Consider the following 21,617-nt stretch of genomic DNA (forward strand, 5'->3'; position numbering starts at 1 on the left):
ATACAACATGATCTCTTTATATATCAACATGATGTATAACTTAATGGCTTGAGAGGCTTGAATTAAGTCTGATAAGGAATTGATGTATTAATCAATGCAATTTTCAAGAAATAATATATTATTTTAATATTAATATATTAAAATTAAAAATAATTTTTCAATATATAAATTTTTAAAATATTGGAAATTTTTATTTTCATAAAAATTAATATATTTTTTGGATACACTAAGTAACAAATTTCTATACAAATTAATATCATCTGATATATTTCGAAGAATTCTATAAATTTATTATTAAAAAGTATTTTTGTCAAAAATATTTATTTTTATCCTATCTAGTATTATACTATACATTACCAAACATTGAATGATATTATCTTTTACAATATATTATCTTATACAATATTATGTCATACGCTGGATAATATTAAAATTTAATCAGACCTTATCATATTTTATACTATCAGGTCTTATACTATCAAACTTTATCTTATACTGTGTACCAAACATGCCCTTAGAGCCATATTCCGATATCAGTAGCCGAAGGAGGTTGAGTAAGGATATCTCTAAATTTTCTACAAAATAAAAATGCTAAAAATCTTTTCTTCTTACTTATTTAACAAACAAGTTTAGGCAAACTTAGGTGAAATATGAATCAAATCGTAATGTGACCTAACTTATTCTCAGTTTCTCACCGTAATCGTAATCGTAATCATAATATCTCTTAATTCTTCAACATTAGATATGAAAATTGTTATGTGAGAATAATTTGTTCAAATACTTTAAGAATAAATATTGATTTATACTTAAGTCTAACATATTATTATTATTATTATTTACTATACAAAGAGACCCATGCTTATGGATCAAAGCATTAACAATTATGAAATAGGATTTGTCTAAAAAAGGGTAAGAGCCATTTCATATCTATGTTTTAAGTATTTATTATTTTATCACATGATTTTATTACAGTCTCAAATTCATACTTTCAGTTTATATACTTTAATTTATTTTTCATAACAAAATAGTTAAAGTTAACAATAATGAATAAAAAAAATTATAAAATATTATTAACCCAACCAGACACTAATTTATTCCTCTGCATTTGAAATTTGTATCATATTGTACTTTAAAAAAATAATTATTTACTTCTCTATTATTGAGAATGTGTTGAAAATTGGTGTGAATTAATGCACCATGCTTCAGTTCCATAATTTTCTTTTTCAAGAGCCAGAAACAGCTCAGCTCAGATGTGCTTGTGAAGTGTGCCACAAGACAAGAATTCTTTTTTCTTTTTTTTTTCTTTAACTAAAAAAAACACTCAAGACAATATTTTTGTCCTACTCCTAGCAAGGAATAAAATATTTATATTATTTTAAAATCTAAACTAAAACCCTTTCCTCATACCTTGTACTCCACTTTGTTGTACCTTTTTGTTCTGATGTCTGCATCTCTTCTGCAAAGTGAGTTTGTGAGTCCTTAGAATGTTGAACTGAGCTAAGTTTGTTATTTCTCAGTAGAGATTCTTCAAGCTTGAAAATGAGGGGTCCTTTGGGTGCAGTCATTGGGAGATATCCATCAAGTGATGGAACTACCCATATGGGTGGGATCATAAGGCATAACAGGAAATGCAGTGACATAGCTGTTCTTGTCATCTTTATTGCCTTCTGGATAGCCATGATTGTTAACTCTAGCTTTGCTTTCAACCAAGGTAACCCATTAAGGTGAGAATCTTAAAAGTCTCCAACTTTTTCTGATTGTGCATTGTGTTGATGGAGTTTCTGTAATTTGCAAGTTTTAGTTTTTTTGGATAATAAAGTTTTAGTTTTTAAGCGTGGATTTAAGGCATGAGATTCTATATCTCAACGGGCTTCTTTTATAAAGCTTGTAATGTATGTTTAACTTTTAACAATTTATGCATTTCCTTTTGCTTTTTTGTTTTTTTGTTTTTGGTGAATATTTCCTTGTTGTTTTTTGTTTTTTTGTTTTTGTCTTCCTTGCAGTCTTAGATTTTCTGTTGTCCCTTTTCTTTTCTCTTTATTTTCTGTATCTTTAATTAGTATACTTATTCAACAAATCTACCACAAATATTTTTTGCTCAGCAAATGGGTGTTTGTATGCTTCAAATAGCGCGAAATTCTCATTAAAGTAAAGTGTCACATAATTTTTATTTAAGATCCTATGTTTATTGGATCTTTCATTATTCGTTTTCCCCCTGTGCACTAATATTGTTATTTGTTTGGTTGCTGAGGAACTTAAAGTCTTGAAAGTAAGAAGTGGGAGTTGATTGTATAGTAATATGAAGCTAGTAATTTTATTCTCCCTTTTGTTGTTATGGTTGTGTAATTTGTAATCATTGATACTATGACTTACTAGGCTTACTTATGGACTGGATTACAAAGGAAATGTGTGTGGGGACAAGCATGCTGGGCTTCGTGAATTGGAGCTCAGATACTGGCTAAATCCTAATCAGGTTTATCAAAGTGGATTGAAGGATAGCCAATTCAAACTCGCCAATGCTCGCAGTATATGCTTGTTGGATTGCCCCATGCCTCCTGGAGATTCACTTAGTTGGGTGTGTGATTATCCTGAAGGAGATATTCGTGTTTCAATGGATGATTGGATTGATATGAACTACAATTATTTTGAGTTCCTTACTCCAGAAATGAGAAACTCCTCTCTTCAACTTCAGGGTCCTTGTTATCCTGTCATATTTCCTAGTGTAAATGGTGAGAAAACTTTTATGTTCCATTGCATTCGTAAATGTCATGTTTTGTTTTATGCCTACTAATGGTTGTGTTGTGTGGATGCATTACTTTACTTTCTGGTCCTGGTTGCAAACCGTGCTCCTTGTAAGAAAGGCAATGTTTTTATGTTTTCTTTCTTTTTTTTATGCCATGGGGGGAAGGGGGAGATGGTGTTTAGGGAACTGTATATATCCTTATATTGACAGTTTACAAAATATCTGATTCTTAAAGCATGTTTTTTTTGTCTAGTTTACTGGAGTTGCCAATTCATTGCTCAAGCATCAAATGTGTCTTTAAAGCATTGGCAGCAGATGGGTGGAGTTAACATCAATGAGGACATTGTTATTGATATGTCCATTCACAATTATATCAATGCTCGGTCAGCTGTATTGAAGGTTAATTTTTTTTTCAACATTCTACTTTTTTTTTTTTTAAATTGTTGTTACAAACTGTGATATTGCTCGGGGAAACAATAAACAATTAACTTCAACATTCTATATTATATGCATGTTGCTTTATCAGCTTGTTAGTTTTAACTTCTAATACAAGAAATAGATAATTAAAGGAAGTAAGTTTGTGGGTGATAGGATTGAATCCTATCTTTCAAATGGAGGCTGGTATATTCAGCAAGAAACAGGAAAAAGATATACAGAAAATCAGAGCAAGAGCTCCCAGCTATGGAGAAATATCCTAGGCCCAAGCTTTTAGCCACAAAAACAGAAAAGTGACATAATGCCCTCTGCGTGACTCCCCTCTTACAACAGATTCATTTTCTATTGTAACTAACTCCCTCCCACACTCACACACTTTTAGCACTCTTGCTAATTTAGTTTGGGCCAATGGGAATAAACCTATAGGACCTTGTGCCTAGCTTTTGGATCCTTATTTCCATCAACAATGCCACCCTTAAAAGCTGTCTTGTCCTCATGGAAGACATTTGGGAGTTGGCCTCGGATGCTACACTCTTTCCAATTGGCCTCTTCTTTCGGTTCAGATTTCCAAAGGATCAGCACGTGATCTTTTGGAAATTGGTCTCACGTGAAGCCAAGATTGCCTCAGGTTTGACAGGGGTGTGGTCGTCAACCTCCCAGCCATAAGGCAATTCAGACTCCACTGGATGGTTTCCGATGGTCTTTTTAAGTTGTCAAACGTGAAAAATTGGATGAACGCCTGCAGTTGCTGCTATTAGCAGTTTGTAGGTCAATTCTCCCATGCTAGCTAAGATTCAAAAGGGACCATAGTAGCGGGCTGACAACTTAGGAATGATCTTTTTGCCGCAGAAATCTGCCTATGTGGGTGAAGTTTGACAGAGAACCCAGGACTTCCCTCCTATAAGTATCAACACCGCTCTTCATAGTTTGTTGTGCCTGTGATAAGTTGAATTTTAGCTGCCCGAGAACTTCATCTCTCTCACTTAGAATCTTAGCTACTAGTCTACTAAAGTCTCACCAGCAAGGTGGTGCCTGATTGCTGGTGTAGGGAAGCGATATACAGCTTCAGAGGGAGTGGTCTTGGTAGTGGAGTGGAAAGTGGTATTGTATCAAAATTCAGCCAAAAAAGTCCCAATGCCTACTGTTTAGGCTGTTCTAAAGAAAAACATCTCAAATAAGTCTCCATTCAACAGTTAACCACCTCATTTTGGCCACCAGTCTGAAGATGATAGGACATACTCGTCTTCAAAATAGTCCCTTGAAGGCGAAACATCTCTTTCCAGAAATTGCGAAGGAACAAAGGGTCACTATCACTCGCAATTGCACTTGGAAAACCATACAATCGTACCACTTCTTTTACAAAATTCTCAGCAACAATACTTTGACAATCTGTCTACCACAGCTATGATATCTTCATACCCTTGGGTTTCAGGCAGACCAGTAACGAAGTCCATGGTAACCTCTTCCCATATAAGGTTAGGGGTGGGAAGTGGCTGCAGTAAACGCAGGAGCAAGAGCCCGATATTTGTGTTGTTGGCAGACATCACATAATTGAACAAAGTGCATAATCTGCTTCCTTATAAAAATAAAATTCCGCTCCCTGTTAAACCCCGACTAGCGAAATCTGCTTCCTTATATCTTTCCAAAATAAACTCCTAGCTATTTGCTTGTAGGTTCGAGCAAAACCCGAATGTCCTCCGATAGGAGTGGAATGGAATTCTTGTAGCAATGTGGGAAGATTGCTGCGAGATTGCCAATCGGCCCTTGTAGAAAAGCAAATCTTATTGCAGCAAGCATTCTGATATAGCATTGGGATCGTCCTTCAGCATATCTATGGCTTTCACTAATTCTGGATCAGCTAAGACCTCTTCCTTCACCTTAGCGAAATCCACCCAATAAGGACTAATGCAAATAGAAGGCAACGCGTTATATTCTTCAATTTGGTATAGGGCATCCGTTGCTTTATATTCAGGACCTGACTTGCACACCACTTCCAATTGATATTCCATCAACTTAAATAACCAACAGTGTTGAGCAGTAGTGGTGACTCTTCGCTGTAACAGGTGTTTGAGGCTTCTATGGTCTGTTTACACCTTGAATGGCCTTCCCAATAAATAGTGTCTCCAATGCTGAACTGTTGAGATATATAGTCCCACATTGGTTGTATGTGCAACTAATGTGGAGTTTATAAGACCTTGGACACTCCCACCCTTTGAGCTAGCTTTTGGGGTGGTGTATCCCAAGGTTCTTTACATGGTATCAGAGCCTCGCCGTCCCCCACTTTCTCTTGTGGAGTTTCTTAGCACAGGTAGGCTGGGCCTGTTCCATCTTCCACTCTTCAAGCCCAATGGGCTCTTGTGTGAGAGGGCGTGTTGAGATATATAGTCCCACATTGGTTGTATGTGCAACTAATGTGGAGTTTATAAGACCTTGGGCACTCTCACCCTTTGAGCTAGCTTTTGGGGTGGTGTATCCCAAGGTTCTTTACATGAACCACCAAGATCAATGCCATAACTTCCTTCTCATATAGACCTGGAAAGGTTGCTGGAAGCCAAGACATTGCTAAAATAAGCTAAAGGTCTATCTTGCATCTAAACTCCTCCTCACCCATGAAGCATCACATTCGATGATTAATTCTTTTGAAAAATCAGGCAAGGCCAATACAGGAGAAGAAATGAGGTGATGTTTCAGTGTATTGAAGGCCCTTTGGTCCTTGTCGTTCCATGATATCCCATCTTCTTTGTCAGTTCTGTAAGTGGTTGGGCTATTTTTCCACGGTCCTTAATAAAACGCCTATAATACCCCATAAGACCTACGAATCCATGCACCCCTTTGGAGTTACTAGGCACTGGCTAATCCAATACACATTGAACCCTGGAAGGATCCATGGTCCGGTTGAAGAGATAATATGGGCTAAGTACTCCATTAATTGTTGACCAAAAAGACACTTTTCACGGTAACAAAGCGAATTTTGTATCGCTAAACTTTTCCTAAATGAGCTAGATGCTGTCTCTCAGAAGGGCTATATATATCAAGATATAATAAAAAAAAGTTTAGTGCATGTCATCTAAGTAGGGGTCGGAAAACATAATTCACAGTTGATTGGAAATTGGATGGAGCATTCATGAGACCAAATGACATAACTAGGTATTCATAATGCCTATCATGAGTTTGAAAGGCTGTTTTATGTGTGTCTTCTTCTCTAACTCTTATTTGGTGGAAACCTGACCTGAGATCAATTTTGGAGAACCCAACCCAAGGAAGCACCCCTAATATGAACATTCCGCAAAAATGATATACTGCTAGGACAGCAAAGCAGCACACTATTTAAAGTTTTTAAGTCCTTGTTTTTGTTAAACCTTTTATAACAAACCCCTAACTAATTGATACTTCATAATGTTCTTGGTAAGGGTAAAAATGCAATTAATAGAATATGTTGACTATTTTTACTTATCCTTTCCTTCACTTCTTGTATTTTCACTCTTAAGTATACTTGTTTGAAACTTTGCTTTTACTATTTCATATGCCCTGTCGCTAAACATTATGTGTATTATGTGCTGTAGAATTTTGATGTTTCACAATCACTTTTATTTGCAGAGATACATGGCCGACATAGGAAAGGCATGGCCTGTGCTGATTGTTTGTGGAGGGATTTTACCTCTGTTTCTGTCTGTGATTTGGCTGCTGATGATTCGGCATTTTGTTGCTGCAATGCCTTGGATAACGGTGTTTTTCTTTAATGTTCTAATAGTATCAGTAACAATGCTCTACTACCTAAAAGGTTAGGGTCTCTGGCAGGCTAATTGTGAACCAAATGTATTTTTAAGGAAATACCACTAGACAGAAGACGACCAAAATGTGAATACTCCTTTTTTATTGTATATTTCATTCTTCCTTTCTATGTATTTGACGTTTGATTCCTTGTCAGCCGCATGGCCTATTCATTTTTGAGATTACCATTTTAATAAATACCCTTGCATCAACTATACATTTGCATCCTCTCATATATCCAATCAAGCACAGTAGCACACAACACTTCTCTGGTTTCGTGTTAAGTTTGACACTTACTGCAAACCTATTGTTAGACACTTAACCGACCTGTTTGTAACAATTTAGAATAAAAATTGAAAACGAACTTCTGGGCCAGACACAAGCTTTGTTCCAGACATGTTTTTGGTAAAATATATGACTTATGGCATGAGGCAGGGGCCATTTCGAAAGCACTGAACATTTTGGTTGTAATGTATTTTCTTTTACTAAATATTGGAATTTGGAATGTCAAAAATTGTTTGATGATATGGTTTAATTTTTGAATTCTTTTGAGTTTGTATTTTGATAGAGGAGTCATTCTTTGGGACTTGAAAATGATCTAGATCTTATCCTTGTTCTTTTATGCATTTTGGGCATTGGAAACAGTGAAAATAATTTGTTTGCATGCATGGTGTACGTACGGATTGTCAAATAAGAAATATTGAATGGCTGAATGTGTATAACTTGATACATACAGTATACTTTGCTGATTCTAGTTGAAACCTATTATACCTTTCTATATAACTTTGAATTATCTAGCCAAATATTTTTATTTATCTTTTTCTAGATTTTGAGCAAACATCAATCAAACAATAAAGCTGAGTTAATGTTGTCTTCCTGACTTTCAGTTGGATGGATAGGAAATGATGCTATTTCCCCCATTATTGGTGAGCATGATCCTTACATTCATATATTTGGGAGGGTAAGTATCGTTGTGACTGAGTGATTAAATCTGTGATCTCTCTCTCTCTCTCTCTTTGTGTTGATGATTTTATCTTGTAAATCTTACGAACTGGTTTCCTTTTCAGGAGCTGACTCATCTACGTGTTGTCACTGTCACTATGACCTTTATCATGGTTGTTTCCATTCTTACATCAATTGCTATTGTTCGGCGCATCCTTATGGCAACTTCTGTCCTTAAGGCAAGCATAACTTTATTATATGCAAATATAAAACTATGATTAAGTTTGTTGTTTTTGTTCATTGATTTATTTCTTATCGTAATTATGTATATTTTTTAACCTTAAAAATATTTGTCAGAGGTTGAACTCCCAATCATTGTCAAATTTGTCATGCATTTTTAATAACCTCTTAAGTAATTTATACATCTGCTTACTCTTGTCATAAAGTTGGTGAATATAGCAGAAGAAGGGTAAAAAAACAAAAATTGGGGTAAATTACACATTACCTATCTCTACTTTTTCAATTAACCCCCTCAAGTTTTTTTTCTTTTTTCTTTGCATCCGAACTGTGGTTCAAGTTCTTTCCAGCTAACTTCAACAGCAATTTAACTTTCTGAATCTATACTCGTAAAGTTTATCTTTTGTAGGAGGTTTGGTGATAAAAAATAAACTTTTATGGGGTAGGTTAAGTGTTAGACCACTAGAAGCTAACGTGTAAAATTATAAAGAACCAATTCAACCCAAAAGCTTAAGCTATTGGGTGAGGTTAAATTAATGATTTTATATATCTCAACACGCCCCCTCACACGAGAGCCCACTGGGCTTGAAGAGTGGACAATGCATAGGCCCACCTACCTATGCGAAGAAAGAGATTCCACTAGAAAGGAAGTGGGAGGTGGCGAGGATCGAACCCGGTACACTGAGGCTATGATACCATGTAAAGAACCAATTCAACCCAAAAGCTTAAGCTATTGGGTGAGATTAAATTAATGATTTTATATATCTCAACAAAAATAAACAATAACTTCTGTTAAAGTTAACTGAAAAAATGCTTTCAAATTAAACCTAAGTTGAGAGAACCTTGTTTTTGTTGTTGTTTGGGGGGGGGGGGGGGGTTTAATTGAAAAAGGATGTAAGTATAAGAGGGTAATGTGTATTTTACCCTAAAAATCAATGAGCATTATTTAGTGTCAAAAAAACAAAATAAATAGTTTTTGTTACAATAATGTTGAAAAAATCCTCTTTTTCTATCATTATTTTATTTTTTTAAATTGTGGTTGAAGTAATTGTTGAGATATATAGTCTCACATTGGTTGTATGTGCAACTAATGTGGAGTTTGTAAAGAACCTTGGGATACACCACCCATGGGCTCTTGCGTGAGGGGGCGTGTTGAGATATATAGTCTCACATTGGTTGTATGTGCAACTAATGTGGAGTTTATAAGGCCTTGGGCACTCTCTCCTTTTGAGCTAGCTTTTGGGGTGGCGTATCCCAAGGTTCTTTACAGTAATTAAGAGAAAATACGAATCCAATGTCAAGAGAAATATGTGCGCAGCTGGGTAAACTCAGCTTATCTTATAAAGTGTTCCTACCCCATGAGTACTGAGCGCTGACTGCTAAGATTGAGCAATTGGAGTACATGTGCACCCCTTTCTAGGAAAAAAATTTATTTTAAAGGTACAGCTAATTTTGCACCTGGCTGCAATACACAGCTTAATCGAACTCTGGTCATACTGGTTTGACCGGCCATTGTTCTTGTTTAACTATTCAACGAGTGGATGCTTAACCTTTTATCCTCGTCTCCGACAGTGCTATTTGTTGTAAACCATAGCATTTTCATTGTTGATATGTGTTATATGTCTTGCATATGGAATATATATTTCATAACTCCTGTGACCTATTCCTCTATCTAACCTTAATTGTTTTCACATCTAGTTGTCACAAAGTTACTCATAACTTCTCTTCGAGAAATTTGTTACACATACCTACCTAGCCCATAGGCACATAATGTGGTACTGTGAAATGATGATACTGCATTCTTTCCATTATGACAGTTAATCAATTAAATTGATTTTAATGCAAATATTGCTAACAGGTTGCTGCAAAAGTGATAGGAGAAGTTAAAGCACTTATTATTTTTCCGATCATACCATATGGTATCCTCGCTGTGTTCTACATGTTCTGGATTTCTTCTGGTCTCCATTTGTTCAGCTCTGGTCAGGTTGTTCAGAATAACTGCAACTCTAACTGCTGTGCATATGATCTCATGGAGAAAAAGGTGATCTGTGATCATTGTTGTGGTTACAGCATTCGTTACACACCACATATTGGAGTTGCCATCCTTTTTCACCTATTTGGGTTTTATTGGGCAACACAATTTTTCATAGCAAGCTCATCAACTGTGATTGCTGGATCTGTTGCATCTTATTATTGGGCCCGTGGCGAAGCATCTGTAAGTCAAAACACTTTGTTCATAGATGAAATGAATAATACAATTCATAGAACATTTTTTTCCATAGTTCACAGGATTCAGGGAGAGTTTTATGCAGATAAGACTACTGAACTTTGATAAGATTGAATGATATGTATCCCAGCCTTTGCAGGGGCATGGTTTTCTATTTGGCTCAGAAATTCTTCTTGATCAGTATAAGTTGTACCAGTGTAGGATTATAAATTGTTAAAATATGACTATCATTTTATCTAGTTATTTTGGGGTTAACTAGATTGCATGCTTCATAATCTTAAAATATCGAATTCAGATTAAAATGGAAAACTGTTGGTACTTGTTTGTTTCGCTGATTTGAATTGTATTATCAATTAATTAAACAATTATCTTTTGATAGTTAAAAATATCTATATATGTTATTAAATATAATTCATCTTTCTCAATGCAGCCAGAAATTCCTTTTCTTTCAGTCGTTTCCTTCATGAAGAGGCTTATGCGTTACAGTCTAGGTTCTGTGGCTCTTGGCTCTCTGACTGTATCATTTGTAGAATCAATCCATTTTCTACTTGAATCTATACGCCGTAAACTAAAAGTCTCCAGTCACATGCCTGACAGCTGGATTGGCAAGGCTGCATACCAATCTTCTCAATGTTTTCTTAGGTGTATTGAGTGGACCATCAAATCAGTGAACCGAAATGCTTACATCATGGTAAAATTTTGTTGATGTGCCACAAATCATTTATGCATGCATCATGCGGTTAGATATATGCTTATTATTTTGGAGCAATTATTCTTGTAACAAATAAGGATATATTAAGGACTAATAGAAGGAAGATCCCGTTTTAATGTACTTTTTGCCTTGTGATCAGCAAGTTTGGGTGAGGCTGGATTGCATATGGATCTCTGTAAAGTATACTTCAAAATAGGGGACAAAACATTTTTTCCAAAAAAAGGTTGACATGTTAAATAGTATATAGACTTTCATGATTAACCTAAACTCAACTTTTTCTCTCTTTTCTCAATAAACTTCCTGTCATGTCCTTTTGGGCACTTGAACATCAGAGAATGGCTAGTTGTTATCCAGTTACCAGAGGAGTGTTCTAGCACAAGTTGCATAGAGAAAATGTGGGTATATTTCTGGATAAAGAATAGAAGAGTGATGACAAATAGAGTTGAGGCTTACTAAAAAATTATCTACTAAGTATTAATTTTTACCATCTATCTATACTTGTGGCATTCAAATGTTTCCTGTCAAACCCCCTTCCCTAAAACATGAATTTGCTTTAAACTTTTCTTGGAGAGTATTATTTTAGAATTTAGTTACTTATGTTCAATGAGTCTTTCTAATTTTACTTAGTATATTGCTTTTACATAATTTTTTTACTTAATTCAATGTGTCATCCTTTTCTGTTAATTCAATTTGCTTTCATATTTTATGTCTTTCTGCATTTAACTACTCAAGTATCTGCTTGAAACCTGCAGATTGCTATAACTGGTAAAAGTTTCTTTAAAGCTTCAGTTATTGCAACAGAGTTGATCATGAATAACATCCTACGGATTGGGCGTGTCAATGTGATTGGAGATGTTATTTTGTTTCTTGGAAAACTGTGTGTCAGCCTCTCAAGTGCTGTTTTTGCTTTCATCATGTTGGAAACACACAAGTACAGAGATGCGCATAACAAGATCTCATCTCCGCTCTTGCCTGTCATGGTATGTTTTCTATAATCTAATTAAAAGAGTAGGGCTTGAAGATCAACTACGGTTTAACAAAAGCATAAAAGATGGTAGTTCACTTTTTAATGGGTAAAAAGTGTAGATTCTCATCTAGATGAATAGTTGGTAAAATATTATAATGTGTTCTATTATATGAACTTTATAGTTTTCAGTTCCAGATAAATGATTCATTATTATTCATAGTTTTCAAATAAGCTGATGTTGATTCAAAACCATTTTGGTCTTACATTAGTCAATGTGTTGTAGCCTACAGTTATTTACAGAAGGTGTTTTTCTTTCCCCTTGAGCACTTAAATCTGTGGCTCTGCACCACTGAGTGAAAGATTAACTTTATGCATTCAACTTTATCATAATGGATAGCTTGTTAGTTAAAAGGATGAAGAGCTGGAAAATAGTTGCAAAAAAAGAAAGAAAAGTATACTAATTCACCCTTTAATGTTGAATTGTAAATGATTATCAGAACCTCATTTTTTTTTTATTTTGTGTAATGCAGGTTTGCTGGGCTCTTGGATATATTGTTGCTACTCTTTTCTTTGCGGTTGTAGAGATGTCAATTGACACCATCATTCTCTCATTCTGCCAGGATTCTGAAGAGCATGGGACAGCACAATATGCTCCACCCCTTCTCATTGAAACTTTCAGAGACCAAAATGAGATGCAGAGACTTACACAAGGACCCAGTGATGACTTTTAACATAGCTTCAAGATTTAGAATTTTGTTTAGGTGCTTATTTTTGCCACCTGAGTTCTGTTCTTCCCCTTGTATATATGTCATATAAAATGCTGGACAAAGGTTCCCCGTGGAGGGTAGCGTTTTAAGTAGTTTTATTTTTTGACAAATGGGTTATGGTAGGATATCATGTTATGGGCACAAACAGAACAAATTCAATGCTTGTTCTTATATAGTTATAATCTTTCTCAAAACTGCTGCATCTTGTGATGAATTGTAAGAGCTTCATAGTGGTAGCTTATCAAGTGTCAGTTTTGGAGTTTTTTATTTACTTTTTATAGCTTGCAACACAATTATATTTCCTAAAGACTGAACAGCCAAAAGTTACAACAATGACTATGGTAAATAAAAATGTATGGTCCCTTTGAATGAGGCAGCAGAAATGTGTTTGCACTGTTAGCATCCATCACCTTTTACCATATGTTGTCCACATTCTTTAAGTTTAGTTTTACATCATTTCAAAAACTAAAAGGTTAAATTTACAATATACTTGGTCCATACTCCAAGGTTACAGCTTAGCATCAAGAGACAAATGTCTCCCCATTCTACAATTGTCCCCGCATATATTAGCTATGGCGAAAAGCATTGTTACCTTACATAGCTTTTCAAGGGAACTAATCCTTGTACAGCTTCTGATAATTACACAAAAGCCAACTTTACCAATTTACCATATAACTTGTTTCATTTTCATCATTGAGATCATTTTCTTCCATTGCTCATAATTATCTTCCACTTGGCATAGAGGAGCATCTTGAAATTGCTTCTATTCTAGAACTGAATGGTACTGATGAAGATATTGAAGCAGAGGGTCGAAGGAGGGGTGTAACGGCCCTACTTGAAGCTTCATTAGCATTAGGTGAAGGGGTAGATGCAAGAGTTGTAACTGGTTGCAATTCTACTTCAGTGCCTGTGGCAAGGTCAGTGACATTTCCAGGGATATCAATTAACTGATCATCTTCTTCAATAGACAAAACAGTGCTTGTGTCTGTATGAATGGTAGAGTCATCAGTGAACATTCCATGTCTTCTCTTCTTCCTAGCTGCTTTCCCCCATCCATGAATTGTCTCTCTTATCCTCTGTGGTATTAATGCTGCCTTGTAGTTTGTTCCCATCTGAAATAAACATAGGAAAGCTGTTATTGCATGAGACATGAAAGTAGCAAAATCCCTTCACTAAAATGATTCACTCAATGCAACAACTCCATTTCTCAAGCAACACGAGACAGATTATTCATTATTCTAAAGTAAAGCCATTGTGCGGTGAACAAACATGTTAGTAGTAGTCATGTCTAAATGAAGTCTTGGAATTAGGCATGCCATTTATATAACTTGAGACTTCCAAAACTAAAAGCATGTCATATAGTCAGATATAAACTTGTATTTCCCTTTTCTAGGTCTTGGTTACCTGTGTAACGAGTGCATAGAGTGGCAAGGTGCTGTAGCTGCAAAGAAACTGTCCCGCAAACCTACAAAGTTGAATACAAGATAAAAGGCCCATGGTTGACTAACTAGAAATTCTTGTATAGACTAAATCTATAAATATCTAAACATGACATTTTACTTTAAATAATTGCATAAACTTCTGTGCTAAGTAGTTATTTTATATTCAAAATAATGACGTATTAGTTAAGGGGTTAATGTTTCTTATATTGTAAGAAATAATTTTATTTTCTACACACGTAAAATTATGTGGACCCCATGTGAAGAGAAAAGAAAGCGAAAGAAAAGATAGGTTCCACATACTTTTATGTATATGTAAGATATAAAATTATCTCCTATAATATGAGAAACACTAATCCCGTTAGTTATTTATTGACTTAGTTTACACAAGAATTCTCTTATTTAAAATCCTGAATTGGAAAAAAAAAAAAAAAAACTCTCTTGATTAATGCATACCCGAAGATTAGCCTTAAATAAACGAGGAGGTGATTCCTAATAAAGCAGGAATTATATCCGAACTGCCACTGCAGTCAAAAAAGACATTTTACTAGTTTAGTCAAATACAAAAATTTAAAAGCTGCAAGTGTAAATGTTATATATTTTCCATGTGGTTCATTATCTTGTTCAGTGGAGATAATGATTCAATATCACAAATATATAGTTGTATCATATTTTATTTGAACTTCCTATACAGTTTCTTGCTTACGTTATTGGATAATTTGATTTTGAGCAATATGAATCTTTCTTACAATTCAAGATTCAGTGAAAACTTAAAAAATATGGATAAGGAAGTACCCAGAACCAAAAGAATGATGCCAATTCAAATGCATTCTGCCAAATAAACCAAAAAAAAAAGAAAAAAGAATCAGAAGTTAATAAGAAAATAACAAGTTTCAGTAAGAAATAATTGCACCAAATGTAGAGGAACCATGGCCAACCTGGAAGAGAATGAAATGGATCAAGGACAATAGAAGTTCAGGCTTCTTAAACCAGAAAAGCTCATCACGAGGCCTCAACTTTGCTTCTGGGATGAAACCAGCAATTCCTGCATTCTCCAATACCAAGGTAGCGATAACATGCTGTAGCTTTGTTCCCACCAAAAGAACAAGCTGTCCATGAACATGACCACAAAAGAAATAACATGACACAGTTAACAGAAAATATGGCCATATGAGAAATACAAAAGAAGGCAAGGTTTGGATAATCTTCAACTGTAATTCCCCACACTATGGACATATCATGCATATGAAATTAAAAATATATTGTGATTAGTCAAACAAACATAATTGTAAAGAACCTTGGGATACACCACCCCAAAAGCTAGCTCAAAGGGTGGGAGTGCCCAAGGCCTTTATAAACTCCACATTAGTTGGCACATACAACCAATGTGGGACTATATATCTCAACACGCCCCCTCACACGAGAGCTCATTGGGCTTGAAGAGGATGATGCAACAGGCCCAGCTTACATGTGCGAACAAAGAAATTCCACTTGAAAGAAAGTGGGGGGCGGCGAGGATCGAACTTGGGACACGAGGCTCTGATACCATGTAAAGAACCTTGGGATACACCACCCCAAAAGCTAGCTCAAAGGGTGGGAGTGCCCAAGGCCTTTATAAACTCCACATTAGTTGCACATACAACCAATGTGGGACTATATATCTCAACAATAATGATTGTATTGTAGATTACCTTCAATAATTTATGCACCTAATTTATGTTTCGTATAAAAAATATACCACATTTTTATGCTGGTTCACCAACAAGCATTCTGTTCCATTCAAATTCCAAAGAAAAATCTACCAACCACCACATGCTATTAACAATGTCTAAATGGTTCAGGAACATAAGTTAAATGTTCAGGTTATCCACCAAACAGCATTTCATGACCAAATAGGATAACTAGAAAGAAAGGAAGGAAATAACTTACAGATACAGGAATGATAGCTATCCAGAAATAGAGATTAGATCCTGTAATAGACCCAAAAAATCCCTAATTATAAGTTTTAACAGTAAGCAGAAGACCATAACAGTGAGATTTTTCTGGGGAGGGAGCGAATATATTATTAAAATCAAGGAAAAAATGATAAACTAACTTTTCAACAAGATTTCTCACAATAAGCTATACCTTTAATATTGAAAAGCATGAAAGCAACAACAAATCCCCAGAGTGGGCCACTGCAAGAGATTTTATAGACAGAAAGAATCAGCTTTCAACTTCTTCGTGAGAATCAATTTGTGAAAAATGAAAGCAAACAATATTACAAGGAAAAATATTACGTCACAGATGTTTAAATTTAAGACAATATACTCTTTCATCCTTATGTAGATTATTTGGTATGAATATGGAATAGAAAGTGGACCTTCCTCTTAAAACACTAAATGTAAATGAATAGATGTTTTTAGTTCAACAATTTATTAAAACATTGGTACCTCAGAAATTAAGGTCATGCACAAAACATAAAAGTGCACAAGTGATCTTATTATGATATATGAACAGAAATTGATGTCCAAAACAGATAGTGCACTGAAGAATATCCATCAACTACCACTAACCTCACACCAACTATCCTTTGGAATTCCTCTTCCATAGATCGGACCATATAGCTGTGAAAATCATATTTTAATGAAATGTTGTGATTCTGCCATGAACAAGGAAAACAGACTGAGTAAATAAGTAAACATTCACAAAGTAGTGGTGCATACTACACACTACGTAGTTCCAAGAAACATGGCATACAAGTATTATGGTGGATTGCTATAAAGTATAAATGACACTTCAAGCAACGTACAAACTTGAAATCAAAAGGTAGAACACTATTGTTAAGCAAATGCATGAAGTATCTTCTTTTTAAATAAGCAAGCTTAGTTTCCACCGTGAACTGTTTGGGTGATGAGCTTAGGTCTATATCCCTTGATACAGTGAAGTATCTCGCGGTAATGGTGCTCTTAGAGGCAGTGGCATGGACCAAAGCTCTGTGAGGGAGTCACCGTGTATATCTCAAGTGAAAACTAAGAGAGGGGATGATGTCATGGGCAAGTCGCTTTATATTTTGGCAAAGTAAGAACTCATAAATATAATGGATGCAAGACGCCCCTTCAATGGATTAAGGGGCAATATATAGATAGGGAAATATTTCCCTAATGATGAGAGATGGAGAGCTGTAACTGTTTTGCCTAGTAGGCCCCACTGTGGTGTGTGAGGCAATGCACCTCCTAATGTGTGAGAGGTGAGCTATGCAGGGAGTGAGAGATCCTCTGTGGTGGAGTTTAAAAGTCTCATTTTGGGGAGGCAGGGGGTGACCCCATAAATGAGCCTCTAAGGGCCAGCCAATAGACCAGTAATACACACTGGGAACTTAGAACAGGAGTTCTTTTAAGAAAAGAAAGAAGTTTACAGGTATTACATAGCTCATGCATCTTTTCAAATGGAGAATTAAAAAGTTTAAATAATATATTAGCAATGTAACTTTGGAAAAAACATGCAGATACACAATGATATAAGAACCATATTAAGTAACTTTTGAATCAAAACCATTTAGACCTTAGTCAAATTCTATTGCATTATTACATACCACGATGAAGCCTTTGCGAAGCGTAAGGTAGTCAGCACGAACCACAGAACGCCCAAATTGTCGGAAAAAACATGTCTACAACTTGATTAAACTTAAAATTAGATAGATATATAAATATACTGAATTCAAGACTTCTTACAAATGTATGCTTGTGACACAGAACTAGATGGTTAAAATATCTAAATTGAGAGGTACGGAATGTAAGGTAACAATAAAAGATTCAACATAACAATAAAACTTTTCAAATGATTTAGTCAACTCAATTGACCATTGCAACAAAAGCCCTCTTGCATAACTTGTTTAGAAAAGAAAATTGATCAAAAAGTAAGACGTTTAGCCAAGTAAACCATGCAAAGTTGGTAAACTCTTTTCAGCATATTTTGATTTCAAATATTCTACATATCTTCCTTCTTTCATGGAATCAATATCAGGCGTCCATATAACAAACATAAACGAAATGAAACCAAATGAGGAAACAGGATGAGATATGTAATTACCACCCAAATGTGGGAACTGTTTCTGACCAATGGATTTGACGTATGAGGATTGACAAAGGATGATTGCCTTTGCATTGTCAACTCTTTCGTAATTTCTGTTGCAACAAAAGAAATGACCAATCAACTCCTAAATATGATTTCAATATGAATTACATGACCACATATTTTAGTCAATGACCAATTCTCCTAAAAGCTTAAGCTAATTGTATAGAGGTAAATGCATTTTTTAACATTTTCTCACACAAGCTTTTTGAGTTTGAAGCATGGACAGTACACAAGACCTAAATTTAATTTACATATGAAGATATGGGTTTGGCGAGAATCAAACTACTAAAAACAAGGTCATGGGAAGATTTAATACCATGTCAAGGATCAATTGCCCTAAAAGCTTAAGATGTGACACTTATATCTCAATATTTCCATCTATTTTTTAAATAATTGAATGGTTCCTTCCTGCAAGGTTAAATAAATTGTCTTAAGTTAATGGAAAAAAAAATCTGTACTCCTTGATGGCATTTTGCGTAAAATCATTGCTGCAAAAGAAGTAATCTCATGATTATATTTTCTTATGGTATAAGAATTCATTAAGAAAATGAAGAGAGTTAAAAAGAGAGGCCTGATTACAAAGCTGCCCACTAACATAATTGCTCAACAGGATCAATAAAGTGAATTGGTGGGAGGATATGGCAATTGTACACACAAAATCTAAGTAAACAAGAGACACAAATTTACCCTGGTTCACTCCAATGTAGGACTGCATCCAACAATATGTTTTTCACTATATATTCACAACACTTGTTACAATCACTTTGTTACATAAACAGAAATTAAGCTACAATAGTTATTCATGGCCCAAGTCAAACTACAAAGAGAACCCAAGGCTCAAAAAAACAAGGCCTCCACCCAGACTGGGGTGCAACCCCTAGACCCCCACCCACTCACCAAGAAGCGGGACCCTGTGTGCTTTTGGGGGAGTAGATGTTGTCAACCAAATGCAAAGTGTGAAACATACCCAACAGAGGAGGACCAAACACAACTTTGAATTTTAGTCATACAACAACTACATAAGTGAGAGAAGTGATGCATCATAGTATAACAAACCTGATTTATATGCTTTGTATAGTCAATTAAAGAAGTGAAAATAACATTTCAAAGGACCTAACAGGATAACAGAATACAGATAGAAAATAGCTAATGATCAAAGGCACATAATGAAGTATTGAGCTTACCACTTAATGAATCGTGTCGATCCATGTGAGCCTCATCCTCCCACACTCTCCAACTGTGAATCTGGTTCAAACTAATAGTGTTATTATGTCAAACAGAAACCCAAATGGTAACCCCTGAATGTTTTATCTCCTACATCAATATAAGAGCCACCTAAATAAATAAAACTTGGAAATATATCATTGATAATTTGATATTGTTTCATACTATTAGATCTCTGCTTGATGCAAATGTAAATTTAAATTAATTTGAAATATTGAACAGTGCATTGAATACTCATTGACACTAAAAGTAAAATATACTTTTCATAGATTAATTAATTTTCATAGGCATAATCTCCGTACTTATACTTTGAATAATATAATATTCTCTATACTTCTTTTTTGATATTGCATGAAATTATTTAATGCATAACCTATCTATTTACCCTTTTCCATGCCATGTCAGGCCCATAGTTCTCCCTAATTTTACTCAGTCAAAAGAAGTTCATCAAAATCTTTCCAAAATCTATAAGTTAAATGAAAAAGATATATGGTAGTCCTTCATTAACAGCAGAAATATAATACACATTATCAATTACCTTTTTAAAGAATGATTCAAACTACTCTATATCATTACTCCAATATTGTTCAATATGCAAAGGCAAGTATGTTATGAAACAGAAATTAATATATGGCTAATTCTTTGCAATAATGATAAATGTGTGGCAATCAAATGCTTATCTACATATAGGAAACAATAGCTCACCTTCACAATGGCTAACAACATTGTTAGGCAACTGTAAGATATATGTGTTACCGCCATGACAAAAATGAATCGATGCAATTGCTCTAGACCTTCATACGAAACAAATGGTTCATAACCCTGAGCAACATGACAAATTGAAAATTAACCTACATTGATATAGAGCAGTAAAAGCTAATGATAATCAAATTTAATACAAGGTATATTCATCATGCCTCTCTGCAGGAGTTTCTGTTTATTCCATTCAACATCCTCCTAAGTAAGCGTGGGTAAGCAGAAGCCATCAATAATTTACGTTCTTTGGAGTCATTCTCTTGCATTTCTTCATCAATCTCAGATCTAGAGCATGGAGAAAAAGCACTATTGTAGAACTTCAATGGAATGCAAATATTGGCTATCATGCTGGACGTAGCTGTTAATAGGAGTGATATAAATCCAAGCAACATCAACTCTGAAGGTAGAATTGCAAAACAGTGAGAATTGATCAATAAGAAGCGACACAAACAAAAAAAGATTAGCACAAAGTAGAAAAGTCAGAAAAGATAAACAGATTAAAAAGAATTCTTGTTTATATTGGAAAGGATTTCCAGTAGAACTTAATGCATGATACCTTCTTTCATCTTCTCTAAAGCTGCAAGCAAGGGTTTTCGATTAGTTTTCCGCAGCCACTGCAGCCACAGAAAAAACATAATCACACATCAGAATTCATACAAAAGTTGACCACAAAGAACGGCTCATTTACTAATTGGTCACAAGTAAGACAAATGTACGATTAAGAGAAATCAAGCTTTAAACAAAAAACGAAAATTATAAATCTATACATGTACGTGTAATTGCATTTTAAGAGAGAGCTTCTTTCCATGCCAATTGATGCAGATCCACATAAATTTCTTATAGACATACATTGAACCCATAAATGAAGCTTCTTACCACATTTAAATAGTTGTTAGGCAAAATATTTTTTTCTTTTTTTCTTGTCCAAAATCGTAATGGACCCGACTAATCCGGTTTCAGGCGTGTGCCTCTCTTTTCATTTTTTTACCTCTGCCCTTCCTCCACTCAATTTCATAAACAAGTCTGATAGCAGCTCCTAAGTATCTTAAGTTTGCAAAATTCCTTAAAAATAGAACAAGCTTCCAATTTTTTTCCATGCAATTTATTTGCTATAAACAACAATCATAGTTCAATAAAGATTCTAGCAATACTTACATTGCTTAAACGGTGAATGGAGCGCTCCACAAGCAAAGAGACAGCAACGAAGATAGTCAACACAGTGGCAACCGACCATGTAGGAGTCAAGGCCAGTGACCGTGTTTCTTGTACATTTTCTGCCAT

The 21,617-nt window shown here is 35.0% G+C and overlaps 2 protein-coding genes across 2 annotated transcripts; one reads left to right on the plus strand and one right to left on the minus strand.

The window, feature by feature from the left end:
- The first annotated feature begins 1,539 nt into the window (after positions 1–1,539).
- Positions 1,540–12,825, plus strand: LOC133305551 (choline transporter protein 1-like). Its single transcript, XM_061505805.1, has 10 exons — positions 1,540–1,724; positions 2,377–2,729; positions 2,997–3,142; positions 6,776–6,959; positions 7,837–7,910; positions 8,017–8,130; positions 9,987–10,343; positions 10,786–11,046; positions 11,820–12,047; positions 12,565–12,825. The coding sequence occupies exons 1-10, from the start codon at positions 1,540–1,542 to the stop codon at positions 12,763–12,765; spliced, it is 2,103 nt and encodes a 700-aa protein (XP_061361789.1). The 3' UTR covers positions 12,766–12,825.
- Positions 12,826–13,232: 407 nt separating this feature from the next.
- LOC133305552 (MLO-like protein 11) lies at positions 13,233–21,617 on the minus strand. The gene is made up of 15 exons (XM_061505806.1): positions 21,492–21,617; positions 20,893–20,950; positions 20,498–20,733; positions 20,286–20,402; positions 19,541–19,601; positions 18,312–18,406; positions 17,815–17,889; positions 16,796–16,881; positions 16,368–16,417; positions 16,170–16,210; positions 15,179–15,349; positions 15,036–15,071; positions 14,697–14,764; positions 14,206–14,266; positions 13,233–13,913 (listed from the first exon to the last, which is right to left on the minus strand). The coding sequence occupies exons 1-15, from the start codon at positions 21,615–21,617 to the stop codon at positions 13,524–13,526; spliced, it is 1,671 nt and encodes a 556-aa protein (XP_061361790.1). The 3' UTR covers positions 13,233–13,523.

This window comes from Gastrolobium bilobum, unplaced genomic scaffold, assembly GCF_033153095.1.
Source record: "Gastrolobium bilobum isolate Gb01-03AN ecotype WA unplaced genomic scaffold, APGP_CSIRO_Gbil_v1 utg1221, whole genome shotgun sequence".
Classification (NCBI taxonomy): Eukaryota; Viridiplantae; Streptophyta; class Magnoliopsida; order Fabales; family Fabaceae; genus Gastrolobium; species Gastrolobium bilobum.